This window comes from Narcine bancroftii, chromosome 5 (assembly GCF_036971445.1).
Source record: "Narcine bancroftii isolate sNarBan1 chromosome 5, sNarBan1.hap1, whole genome shotgun sequence".
NCBI lineage: Eukaryota > Metazoa > Chordata > Chondrichthyes > Torpediniformes > Narcinidae > Narcine > Narcine bancroftii.
Genome location: NC_091473.1, coordinates 123,517,483 through 123,531,541, shown reverse-complemented (window position 1 = coordinate 123,531,541; position 14,059 = coordinate 123,517,483). Strand labels below are relative to the sequence as shown.

General features: G+C 37.7%; 1 protein-coding gene across 5 annotated transcripts in view; it reads left to right on the top strand.

Annotated features, from left to right (window-relative positions):
• kdm4aa (lysine (K)-specific demethylase 4A, genome duplicate a) overlaps nucleotides 1–14,059 on the top strand; it is an 86,497-nt gene that overhangs the window by 60,756 nt on the left and 11,682 nt on the right. For all 5 annotated transcript variants that reach the window (XM_069938983.1, XM_069938986.1, XM_069938982.1 and 2 more), the window contains exons 16-19: nucleotides 684–739; nucleotides 2,686–2,794; nucleotides 3,966–4,154; nucleotides 13,685–13,855. In XM_069938983.1, the coding sequence (XP_069795084.1) occupies nucleotides 684–739; nucleotides 2,686–2,794; nucleotides 3,966–4,154; nucleotides 13,685–13,855 (525 nt within the window). The remainder of the gene's footprint in view (nucleotides 1–683; nucleotides 740–2,685; nucleotides 2,795–3,965; nucleotides 4,155–13,684; nucleotides 13,856–14,059) is intronic.

The following is a 14,059-nucleotide window of genomic DNA, read 5'->3' as shown; positions in this document are numbered from 1 at the left end:
ACTCGCCTGAACTGGGCCCGAGACCAGTAAGCATGCCTTTTTTCACTTGCGGGCTCTGTCGTTCACTCCACGCTCCTCTGTGCTGCTCCTCACCTGAACTACCTCACCTCTCGCCTGAATATGTAATAGAAGTTTTAAGAGGGATTAATTGTGGTCATCCGAAGAGACCTTTTCTAATTGGAGAGTCCAGGGCAAAGAGCATAGCATCAATAAGTGGATTTTCATTTAGAACTGAGGAAAGATTTATTTTGGGATGATTATTGGTCTTAATAAAACTAGATATCAAATTGCCACAAATATTCAAGTACTCTGTATTGTTCAAGATTAAGACTAAGAATTTTAAACATCAGGAATTGGGTAATATAAAATAAAGTGTAAAAGTGGACATGACCTCCTGTTCAGCTGTGATGTTATGGTATGAAAGTTCATGTGACAAATTTTTGCTCTTGTGTTCAAACGCCTCATGATGCTCTGTGCCCTTGACATCAGTCCTGCCGAGGCAACAAATAAAAATTGGAACTTTATACACTAAAACTACTGTAGATTTGAACGGTGTATCCCAGGATTGTTTCAACTTTTGAATTGCTAAACCAGGTTGTATGTCAACAGCGTTCAAATACTTTGTTTTCTGAGGCTTCTGTGCTTTTTAAAAAAAATGTATTTGTATTTTGTGTTTTGTGCAGGATTGTTGCCTCTGTTCTCTTCGGGGAGGAGCGCTTCAGAAAACCACTGACAACAGGTCAGTTGAAGTAGCACCAGACATGCTAAATCTGAGTTCATTTTGCAAAGAAACATTTCTAGAAATCTCCACCTTAAATGTTTGAAAGCCAATTCATTTATTTATATTAGAATCAGAATTTATTGTCGTGAACAAGCCATGAAATTCAGTATTTGGCGACAGCATCACGGTGCAACATTCATTGTGTGCCATCTCACTGCATCATATGGAAAACAAATAGTGCACGAGAGTAAGGCAGTGTCTTTGGTGCCTAAAATTATTGATTATTTGGGAATCTGATGGCAGGAGGGAAAAAGCTGTCCTTGTGCCATTCATTGAATGCTGGTCTATAGGTTCCTGAACCTTTTTCCCCCGATGGTAGCAAATTGAAGAGGGCAGGGCCTGGGTGATTGGGGGGGTGGGGGGGGGGGGGCGGTGGGGTCTTTGAGGATAGAGGTTGCTTTCTTAAGGTGCCTTGATGGAGTGAAGTCTGGTGCCTGTGAAGTCACAGGCAAAGTTGACAACCCTCTGCAGTTTATTCTTGTGTTGAAAGTTAGCATCTCCACAGCAGAGGTCAAACGGGTAAATTTATGCTGCACAATTTGCTCCTTTTCATTGCCTCCCATGAACTGATGCCGCCAAATTACACCCAATTGACCTACAACCCCGGTTGTATTACCTTTTGAACGGTGGGAAGAAATTGGAGCACCAGGAGGAAACTGGAGAACATACAAACTCCTAACAGACAGCATAGCATTTTAACCCTGATCCTGATCGCTGGCGCTGCAACTAAGCGTGCCACCCACCCCGTGTTCTTGAAAATAAATCATTATTCAGTTCTCTCCACCCTGAAGTTTATGCCTGAAAAATTATGTATCCACTTTTTGAAATTCACTGATTCTGTTTCTATTGTTCTAGAAACCAGAACTTTAAAAAAAAACCTAGTTACATGTTAATTTACCACTTGGTTTCCTGGTTACTCACCCTAGTCTCAGATTTAAAACTATAATTAAATCATTCCCAATCTGTTGAGTTTTTTCAGAATTATTCATCTCCAATGTTGTAGAATTTTATAGCACACAAACAAGCCCATTAGCTAACTAAGTTACCTACCCAAACTATTCCAATTGCCTGGATTCAGCTTGTATCCCTCTAAACTATTCCTATCCATGTACTTTTTTTTTAAATGATACCATTGCAGCTCTCCTCTTAGATCTATGCCCTCTAGTTTTGGATATTGAATTGTTTATTTGTTGCATGTACTAAAGTACAGTAAGAAGCTTCATTTTACATGCTATCCTGGCAATCCAACTTGTACAGCAGGAAATGCAATAATACATCATCAAATGTAGATGGCAATGTAACAAGTAAAATAGTGCACGAAATGAAGAAAGCACAAAAATATAGTGCAGGAGAAGACTATAATTACAAAATAGCAGTTCAATTCAATGGCATCATCTTTTGCCAGTTCTCCTGCCCTGAGACAGCAGGGGGCTTACTCCTTACCTTACACATGATTTTTTAAAATCTCATAAGATCCCCTTTTCTGCGTCCTTTTCACATTAGCTGGGTGACCAGGACTGAGCATAATACTCCAGTACTGCTCACCAACATCTTTCACAGTTGTGACTCAGTGTTGAAAAGACCAAATTAAATGATCTCTGACAGCATATTTTTTGTACTTTTTCTCAATCATGTATGTACCCTCTCCTAGCTTGTGAAATCTTTGGGAAAAGTGAACAATTTTTGATTTTCCATTACGAGATACTTTTGAAATCTTAACAAACAGATGGCCAGAAGCTAATGTTGGATGCAAACTATCTGAAGAAAATTTGAGAGCCAAAATGAGAATTCTGGCCATGAACTTGCAAAATGTAAATTTTGAATACCTTAAGAATATTCTGAACGAAGTAGAATAAAGGCAGTCCAGTCATTGTATTAATCCATTTTGAATATCGTTTGTGTAGGTGGGTTCACCTGATGTGCGCCGTGGCAGTACAGGAGGTGCGATTTGTAAATGTTGCAGAACGCCGGCCTGTGGACGTCAGCCCAATACCACCACTTCGCTGGAAGCTGGTATGCATCCTGTGGCTAAAGTGTCTTAAACATCAAACCTGGAAAATGTTATGTTTAAAATAAACCAGTCACCAAATCTGTTCTGTTTTCGGTCACCCACCCCAATAATTGTTAATGCCACCATCAATGAAATAGTGCTTTTCGCAGCTACCCAACTTCCAGAGTTAATTTTCAGTTTTGAGGTTATTCATAGCTAACAAAGACAAATACAAGAAATCCATTCCCTGTTCCAGAAGTATGGGTCTCTTTTGTCAGAGAAGGATGAAAGCTCTATCTTGCAGCATAGATGTGATAGAGCTCCCAGTTTGAATTTCTCAATTTACCACATAAATCTTGAAGGTTAATTTGTCATTGTGTTGCCTCTCTGTTTAAATGCAGTGTTGGACTTGAAAATGCAAAAATTTGAGGACAGAAATCCCAAACATGTGAACATAAGTGGTGTGAGCACTGACTTTCTCAGTATATAACTGTCCCAATTATTGATAAACTGCTTATGTCCATATTTGATGTGATAAGTGACAAAATTAGTCTTGTCAGAAACCCTCCTTGATTTCTGGCACAAGGGTACAAAATAATGGACCTGAAGGTTATACGATATTTGTTTTAATTAATGTCTTGAGTTTGGCTAATGAATACAAGAATGTCTTATTGTCTTTTCAGTTTACAGACCATATTTCTTGAGTGGCCCCGCTATGGGCCAGTAACCTGTGCTCTGTGGAGAATATTGTTTGCTTAATTTTAAAACTGATTACTTTTTTGCCGTTTACAATTTTAAAAGACATTCTCATTACATTAATACCTGTCATTTGCTATGTCTAACAATCCCTGACACTGCAGCAAGATTGTCAAATGTAGTTGGCCAGACTGCTTCTTGTTGACAATAGTTTTTGTCTTATTCTTGCCACTTGAACATTGTTGAATCAGATAAATGCCAAGCTTTAATTCATGATGACTCAAATTGTGCAATATATTCCTTGTGAAATAGAAATGATGCATTTTTGTATTTTTTAAAGTCTGGGTTAGGTGACCAAAAATAAGCAATGCTATACCAGAAGTTTGACTTCAGATTGTATGGCATGTGTCAGTGTCCTATATTATTTATGTCCCTTAGTCATGACGCTCTTTAAAATTGCATGTGCTTTATTAATAATATAACTTGGGCCATTTACAGAAGTGCTTCTATTGTAAGAAGAGAATGAAGAAATCTGGTGGTTGTTGTGTTCAGTGCTCCCATGGTCGTTGCCCTACTTCTTTTCATGTAACCTGCGCCCAAGCTGCTGGAGTCATCATGCAGCCTGATGACTGGCCATTTGTTGTCTTCATCACCTGCTGTAGGCACAAGACCCCCAGCCAAGCAGAGGTCAGTACCTTTTTATAAGTGGCAACACATGGCTTATACTCACTTCTCTAATTAATTAAAGTTTGATCATTATTGTTAAAGGCAAACTATTATTATGGAATGGATACCTTGCTAATAAACATCGTCAGAATTACCAATGTATTGGCAATTGCTTATTAGAAATCTTTTTTATTAATTGAGACATTAAATTTATTTTTTCAATCTAAGAATAATGAGATGATTGATTTCTATCTCCTTGGCTCGTATTTTCTTTTTGTTGATGCCATTAACCCCGTCCCCCCGGGTAGCCGGTACCTATGGGGATTAGTAGATGCTGGTTAAGTGAATTTTTCAGAGTTTCGTCATCGACCAGCACCAATAGAAATTCACCAAGACAATAGTATCTTAAAACAATAATTTTTATTAATAACTATTAATAATATATAACATCTTACTTAAATCTAAATTTAACCCAACTATGTGCATGTGTGTGTGGATCACCCAAATCATTACAGCTTGGACACAGTTCTGAAAAGTCCATTTAAAGTTCAGTCTTAGAAATCTTGTGTTGAAACTCAAAATCTTTAAACTGATGTTAAGAAATAATTACGTTGTAAGAGAGACACTGAGTCATCAAACTTCTCAAAGCTCACAAATTCTTGTCGAGTTGCTTTTGTAGAAATGTTTCTTCATGGGAATGATTTATCACAATTCCCCCCCCCCCCCCCGCACTTTCTTGTGTCAAGGTTATGAAACTTGTGACTTTAAGATGCGATGCTTCCAGGAATCCAGGCAAGGGTTAAACGAAATGACCATTAAAATAATCATAAACTTGAATTCTTTACCCAGATATGGGTCAGTCAAAAGTGACTGTATAATGGCCATAGCATCAATGCTCTCTCCTGACAAAGATAAGCAGCCAAAGTGACCATCTTCCTGTGAAGTCACTAATTCTGTGTCCAGATGACTCTGGTTGAATACTAAAATGCTTTTTTTCCCCAAGTGTCTCAAATTACATGACTTGCTTCTTTGTTTCATTTTCCTAAAAGCACGAATCATCTGGCAGATGGCTGTTTGAACGGGTGTCTCTTTGAGTAAATATTCCATTGTGTCAGTATTTCAATAAACAATAAAGAAGCTGTTGCTCTGAATTTAGGTGCCACAGCATCTGCTAACTCAAATTGTTATTTGTGTGTCTCTTTCCCTAGTTCAAACCACCCCAAGAATAACAAGCCTGTAACATTGGTTGCTTGAGATTGCACGTTATGTGATTGGCAAACTGGCCACTAGGATGTGACATTTTTGGTTTTTTTTACCTATTTATTTTCCTTGAATTTTTTTGCTGATTACTTAAGGATGTCAGTTGCTGGAATTCTGGATAGCATATTTTTTACTGTATTGTATATACAGTATTGCATATGGGAGATGGTTTCTAATTGTCTCGTTCCTAAACATCTGATCTTACTATTCTGCAGTGAAACCTAATAAAGGGTAGACTGCAGTTTTAGAACCATATAATTGGAGATGGGCTTGAGTTTAAAAAATTTCAAGGTGTCTGTTTGAATCATTGAATGCAATTCTGGAATGGTGGAATGCAAAAAACTGTCCTCACAACTTTTTGCTAATTCCTTAAATAACTTTTTTCCTCTTATCGAATATCCACCTCCAGCCTCTGTGTTCCAGTTGTCAGGGACTGATAATGACATACTGTGCTTCAGTACTGTAAAGGTTTACCAGTCGAGAGTGTATGTGATGAAGGATTAAAAATGGCCAGAGTCTAAAGGATTAATGATATTATTGAATTTTTTTTTCATTCTTTTGCTAACTGATCATTCCAGTTTTTTTTAGATTTTAAGAAAATATCCTTTTACTAATTTCCTTATCAATCCTTGTCAATTCTGTCACTGCTTGATTTAAAAATACAACGGAAACCTTGGTCAAATATTTTGATCTTTGTTCCAAGGAGAACAATTTCCTTCTCCATGTCTCCTCATAACTGAAATTTCCATATCTTGGTCTCACTCTACTGCCTTTTCCAGGGTTATGAAAACTTAACAAATTGTGAGCTTAAAATTGAGCAAAACACTAGCTGAGGCCCTCTCTTGCAGCACGCCACCTTTGCTCTGTCAATTTCGTATATACAAAAATACAATGTTCGAAGGTGCTCTGCCAATTGTCTTCCGATTTGTCCCATCACTATTGAGATTTGTGTACCTAGCCTTTAAATTATGGCATTTTATACTTGTAAGATGATTGAGGGTCAAAATTGATTACTTCTCCCTTTCAACTGCAAAGTGAATTCCTTTCATACTAGTTAGTGACTTCCTGAAGTTAATGTAGTACACTTTTTGTGATCATTATCAGCAAGTAAGGAAAAATCAAATCTGAGTTGATAGCAAAGAAAAGAAATCCAAGTTTCCTTCGATAATCCTGGTGATTCAGAACATTTGTCGTCTGTTGATGCTCCCATTTTATTCTCATTTTATTTTAATGTCCACTTTTATCTTGTGCACCTAAATTTTGGCATAAAAGTCGAGTCATAAAACCCTCAAAAATCACATGAAAAATGGGGGTCGACTTGTACACCAGGTATACTTTCAGGACCTGAAATTCAGGTCAAAAACTGTTTGGCCCTGATTCAGCGTACAAGTCTCCCTTGGAATTGCCATTTTGGCACATTAGTTGACCTTGAAAGCACCTCCCCACTGCCAACACTGGCATAACCCACCCAGACATTCTACAATTATAGAGCCCAAGATCCCCACTCCTGCCTGGTAAGCTGAGGTTCCCACTCCTGCTCAGGAGAATGAGGTCGCCACTCCTGATTGGGAGAGCGAGGTTGCTGCTTCTGCCACGTGGCAGACGCGGTGGCCTCTTTTTTTTCTGTTTCTCTTTACTTGCTTACGATAATTTACAGCTTTGTACTTGGCAATTGGGGTGTTTCTAAAAATTTTGGGTTGTTGCTGGGAGCGCTGGACAGCCAGATAATGGGGCTCGACATGTATGCCGGATATACAATAAAACCGTTAAAATGAGGCGTAAAAAGTGGGGGGGGGGGGGGGGGGGGGCGGGTGTCGACCTATCTACTGGCAGAGTTGTATGCCGAAATATACAGTAGTTTGCAAATGGAGAACATTCAGCATTGATATTCACACATTGCTAAATGTTTGCCATCACTTCATTTGTTTGCAGCACAGTAGTTTTTATATTGGGTTGTCAATAAAATATTGTCTTGTATACACCAAAACCGTACATACTCCTGTAGTAGTTGAAAATCCCCTTTTGTTTTTTTTTTGGCCGAACATTCGCAAGTTTTCCATCTGACTCATGTAAAGGATCCCCCACCCCACAGATCTGACCGTCTGGTGCCCTGACCGTGGATCGTCATCCCGGCTGCCCACCATTGGAGCTCCCTATGCCCTGACCGCGGATCCTTGCTGTGGTCACCCTCCCGGCAACCTGAGCTCCCAATGCCCCGACCTCGAACTCTCGCTGAGGTTCCAACTGCCAGGAAGCCCACTGGAGTACCTGATGCCCAACTGCAGATCCTCCCTTCAGCTGCCCGCCCATCCGAGCTCCAGACCATGGATCCTCGCCTCGGCCGCCCATCGATCCAAGTTCTTGATGGCCCACATGTGGACTTGCTATCTGAGCTCCCGACGCACAATTGACACAATTACTGCTGCAGTAAAAGTATGACCTGTATAAAAGTCGACATCACCACCCTCATCCCCAAGCTGAATTTGACCTATAAAATTAGTCTAAAAATTCAACTATTACAGGAGGATAATACAGGGATCATTATTTTTGCATGAAGAAATGAATCCTATTTCAGCAAAGTTTATATTATTCTGCCATATAATATTAATAGGATAATAAATTAATATTTCCTATTGAGAACTATAGACCAGAATCTAAACTCAAAACAATGGCTAATGAATGGTGCAGTTATTTCTCTGGGTTAGTAGATCATGTACTTTGTTGACAAAATTGTGAATTATTTACCCATTTAATAATTTATTAATTTATTCCTTTTCCATTGACTTCAGCTAAACAAATAATGAGCAGTTAGGTGTGAAAAGAAGACAAAATTGTTCACCGGTCAGGCAACATGTATAGAGGAAGATGTTAACACATTTTATTGATGACCTTCATTACTTGTGAAAGAGTGATTGCTGAGGAGAATGCTGTTTGAATTCATTTCCCTTTCCATTAGCTTTGAAAACTTTGCTTTTTAAAAAAAATCATTCAGCACATTAATCGACTTAAAACAGGATAGCCGAACATAAGTGGAAGCAAGACAAATTACAAATTTCCCTCAATTCTGAAAAAAGACCTGCACACGTACCAAGAAACAAAGGCCAAAAGAACCAAATACTTTGCCAACCTAATTTCCAGCAACTCCCAAAATCCCACTCTGTTGTTCAATACCATCAATTCGATCATTGGTCCTGCACCTAACACCATCTCTGATGCTTACCTTATCAAATGTAAATAATTTTATAAATTCTTCATAAACAAAGTTGAGAACATCAGGACCAGCATTTCCTCCTCCACCTGCAATCTAACTGTACCACAGCTCTATTCATCCAACCTGGACTATTTTAGCCCAATCATACTTCACATCCTTTGAAAGAAGATTGCATTCACCATGAAGCCGACAACCTGCCTCCTCGACATTATCCCCACTCCCCTCATGAGGGATGTTTCGATACAGTGGGTCCTAAGATTCTCTATTATTAGCAGTTCATTAACTACTGAGACAGTTCCAATTTGCTTCAAGCATGCTGTGCTCCAAAGCAGAAGTATGAGCTAGGAGAAAAAAACGCACAAAATACTAGCTTGGCAGCTTAAAATAGAACAAACTAAAAGAACGGTATTGGCATCAAGGGAAAAGGACAAACAAATTACATATAACCCAACAGAGATCAATGAAAACTTCAAGGAAATCTACGAGAAATTATATTGAACTGAAAACGAAGGGAAAGAAGACAAAATAGATGAGTTTCTAGCTAAAATTGAACTACCGAAATTGCAAGAGGAGCAAAAGAAATTGATAAAACCATTTGAAATAGAGGAAATACAGGATATATTAATAAAAATTTACTGAACAATAAAACACTTGGAGAGGACAGGCTCCCAATAGAATTCTATAAAACATTTAAAGACTTAGTAACTCCTCCTCTCCTGGAAGTAATGAACCAGATTGAAAAAACAAAAAACATGCCAGATTCATGTAAAACAGCAATAATTACAGTAATACCAAAGACGGGGAAAGATCCACTAACACCAGCATCGTATAGACCAATATCTCTACTTAACTCAGATTATAAGATAATAGCTAAACTATTAGCAAACAGATTGGCAGACTGTGTACCAAAAATAGTAAAATGAGATCAAACTGGATTTATTAAGAAAAGATGAACAACGGACAATATCTGTAAGTTCATTAACTTAATCCATGCAGTACAAGGAAATAAGACGCCAACAGTGGCAATTGCTTTAGACACAGAGAAAGCCTTTGACAGAGTAGAATGGAATTATTTATTCAAAGTACTACAGAGGTTCAACCTACCAGAGAAATAAATTAATTGGATTAAAGCATTATATAAGGGACCATTGGCAAAGGGAACAATAAATGGATATATATCAAACCAATTTAAATTAAGCAGGTCAACTAGGCAGGGATGTCCACTATCTCCTTCACTGTTTGTGTTAACTATAGAACCCTTGGCAGAACTGATCAGAAAATAAAATAAAAGAGAAGGAATATAAAATCAAACTATTTCCAGATTGCGTCATAGTATATATACTTAACAGAACCAGAATTATCAATAAAAGAATTACATAAGAAATTGAAGGAAAATGGAAAGTATCAGGGTACAAGATCAATGCAAATGCAAGTGAAGCGATGCCATTGAATAATGTGGATTTCACAAAGTTTAAGAAAGAATCACCATTTAAATGCCAAACACAAGCAATCTGATACCTAGGTATTCGACTAGATAATCTAGGCCATCTATACAAATTAAATTATCAGCCATTAATGAAGAAATTACAAAATAACTTAGAACATTGGAAAAATTTACCACTAACACTGATAGAAGAGTAAATTGCATTAAAATGACTATCTTCCCAAGGATACAATACCTATTTCAAACGTTACCAATCCCCTTAAAGAAATTCTTCAAGGAGCTAAAGAAAATAATAAGGAAATTCTTATGGAAAGTGGGGAAACTGGGGATAGTGCTAGATAAATTAAACAAGGGAGCTTACAGCTACCAAACTTTAAGAATTATTATAGAGCAGCACAATTAAGATATCTGTCAGATTTTTATCAAACAAGGGAAAAACCAGATTGGACCAGGTTAGAGCTAGATAAAATAAGGGAGAAGGTACCAGAACATATACTTTATCAGTGGGATGAAAAACTGGTGCAACAGAGAAGTTCACCAGTACTGCACCATCTGCTCAACATTTGGAAGAAGATTCACATAGAAAGAAAAAAACAAATTACCAACTACCAAAATTATTATTGATGCAAAATTAACTAATCCCTTCACAATAGATAATCTTTCCTTTAGAGAATGGGAGAGAAAAGGGATCAAAAGAATAGAAATTTGTTTTTTGGGAAATAATTTATTGTCTTTTGAACAAATTAAATACAAATATGGTACAACTCACGGTACAATGTTTGCATACCACCAACTGAAAACTTACTTGAAGGACAAATTGGGAAGCAGGCTGAGGTTACCAGAAGGAAGCAGCTTTGAATATGTGATTACAGACACAATGATAATTAAAAGATTTATAACTAACATGTACATCAAACTGCAAGAGAAAGAGAATGATTAAATAAGCTGTAAACCCAAACAAAAGTGGGAACAATATCTAAACATAAAGATAAAAAATGAAAAATGGGAAAAGCGATGCTCCAGAACTATAAAAAATACAATAAACACATGATTACGCATGATACAATATAATTGGTTACACAGGCTATACGCCATGCCCCAAAAGTTAAATAAATGGGACCCAAGAGTATAAGATAGATGTTTTCGCTGTAAGAAGGGAACCAGAACAACAGTACATGCAATTTGGGCATGTGAGAAAGTGGAAAAGTTTTGGGAAGATCTAAATCAGGTATTAAATAAATTCACAAAAAGCAACATTCCAAAAAATCCAGAGATCGATCTTCTAAGTAATATAAGAAGTAAAGAACTAGGCCTCGACTTGGATGAAGCACAAAAAAGATTTATTATGATACCCTTAGCTATAGCAAAAAAATGTGTAATGTCAACCTGGAAATCAGAAGAGAGCTTGAGAATACAGCAATGATACATAGTAATAAATAAATGTATTCCATTTGAAAAAAATAACATATAATTTTAAAAAATAATGTCACAGTATTCGAACAAATTCGGGAACCATACATGGAACACAACAGAGAGGGCCTACCACGGACCTCCACCCCCTAAAATGACAGAATGAGAAGAAGATGAAATGAACTGACCCAGTGTGTAAAAGTAGATGACACAATTTTCTTGTTTACTTTCATTGTATGATGACATTGTTTAATGGGTTTATTATATATGTTGAACGTTTAGTGGGGGGGGGAAGGGGAAAATGTTTGTGTGTATTTTGGTTAATATGGTTCATAGTGTGAAAAATAAAAAAAAGCATGCTGTGGTCCAGCCCCTCCTGAAAAAGACCCCAACCTAAACCCCTCCACACCCAAAAATTAGACCTGTTTCTAAACTGTCATTCGTGTCAAAGTTGTCCTTAGTCAATTATTGCCCTACCTACATCAAAACAACATATCTGAGAAATGCCAGTCAGGTTATCAGGCCCATCACAGCATAAAGTTGGCCTTACTAAGAGTATACAATGACCTGCTCCTCGCCACTGACTTGGGAAGCTCAGCCATTCTAATTCTCCTCAACCTTAGTGCAGCATTCAATGCTATTTTAATAGATCGCCTCCGGCAGAGGGTCAGTGCCAACAGCACGGTCCTGAACTGGTTTAAATCTTATCTCAGTGATAGGACTTTCTCAGTCAACATGAGCAAATTTTCATCCTCATCTGCTACTTCCTGTGGGGTCCCATAAGGGTCTATTCTCGGCCACATTCTCTTCTTGTACAAGCTTCCCCTTTATCACCCAAAAACACTGCATCTCCTTCCACTGCTACGCTGATGACTCACAGCTCTATCTCTCCTTGAAGCCCAACCATCAAGCAAAGATAACTAGCCTCATCAACTGTCTGGAGGACATAAAGGGTTGCATGGCTCAAAACTTCCTAGCCACCCTCATTAAACCACACGTCAAATCCCTTGGTGTGATATTTGATTCCACCTTCAAAACAAACCAGTCAATGCAGTAGTAAAAGCTAGTTTTTTTCAGCTCTGCACTATTGCCAAAATCAAATCATTCCTGTCTCTGAAAAACCTCAAAAGTTATCTATGCCCTCATTTTCTCCTGTTTAAACTACTCTAACTCTCTTTACATGAGAATTACTTAATCATCATTATCCCATCTGCAAGTGGTTCAGAACGCGGCAGCAAGACTCCTGACAGGACCCAAGAAAAGGGACCATATCCCCCTATTCACTCCTTCCTTCACTAGTTGCCAGGATAGATTTTAAAGTTCTCCAGTTTGTTTAGAGCCATCAATGGACTAGCCCCCTCTTACATCACTGATCTCCTGATGCCCTATTCCACTTCAAAACCCCTCAGATCAGCCAATTTAAGATGCTTAGTTGTTCCGTGCTCAAATCGCAAACTCGGGAGATCACAACTTTGCGATAGCAGCCCCCAAACTATGGAACAATATTCCTCTATCCATCAAATCAGCCCCTTCCTTTAACTCTTTTAAATGCAGGCTGAAGTTGTATTTTTACTCACAAGCATCTTGAGATGATGATTGATTTTTACCATGTTGTATGTACAATTCTAAACCTTGGGTACCCATTTTTTCTGCGCTTTAAATAGCTGCTTGAGTTAAGATGTAATATATGATCGGTCGAGCATTTTGGTCAATGTGAGTTGTTTTAAATATCCTATATAAATAAAATAAACTAATCTAAACTATTATTAAATGTAAAATAGAGTTCTGCCATTGCTGTACCATTGGGAAAATAAGACCACCATGGAATATTTTTCATCAGTGCAATTATTTTTAAAGAAATGTTGTATCTTTTCTGTTCCTTGTTCTATGTCCTTTCTTTTACTTCTGTCTGTAATTTGGCATTTAATTCACTCCTTTATTTTCCAGCTCCTTCCTTCCATTTATTTCCATCTTACTGGTCTGTTTCTAATCTGTTGATCCCTTTTTAGAAAGGGGTCAAAAAGCATTGTTCCATGACTGCAAAATTGAGGGAAATTTGTTTTGAAGAATCAGGGCAAATCTAATCCATGGTAACTTCTATTAAATACCTCAATTTTAGCCCCTATCAGGTCATTATCAATATGTACAAATGGCTTTTTTGGTAACATCCTTTGTTGGGCATTCAATATCAGTGGAACTCTTGAAATTTTCCTTAATTTTGCACAGCGTTCTAAATTGGCTTTGAACGAGATTGAAGTTGGACAGAAGGTGATCTCTAAACACAAGAATGGGCGCTTCTACCAATGCGAGGTAGTTGGATTGAGTAAAGAAACCTTTTATGAAGTGAATTTTGATGATGGTTCCTTCAGTGACAACTTGTATCCAGAGGACATTGTGGTAGGTTTTATTTTTGTTGTAATATACAGTAGCTTGTGATTGAAGCAGTGCTACCTTTTCTATCCAATACAGTGGCAAGATGTTAAGCATTCTCACACAATTTTTAAGTATTAAAACATTGTCTGCATAGGAATGTTTTACTTTTAAAGTTGATTTGTCTGCCACAAGACCATAATATAGAACATTCAATACCACAGGAACGGA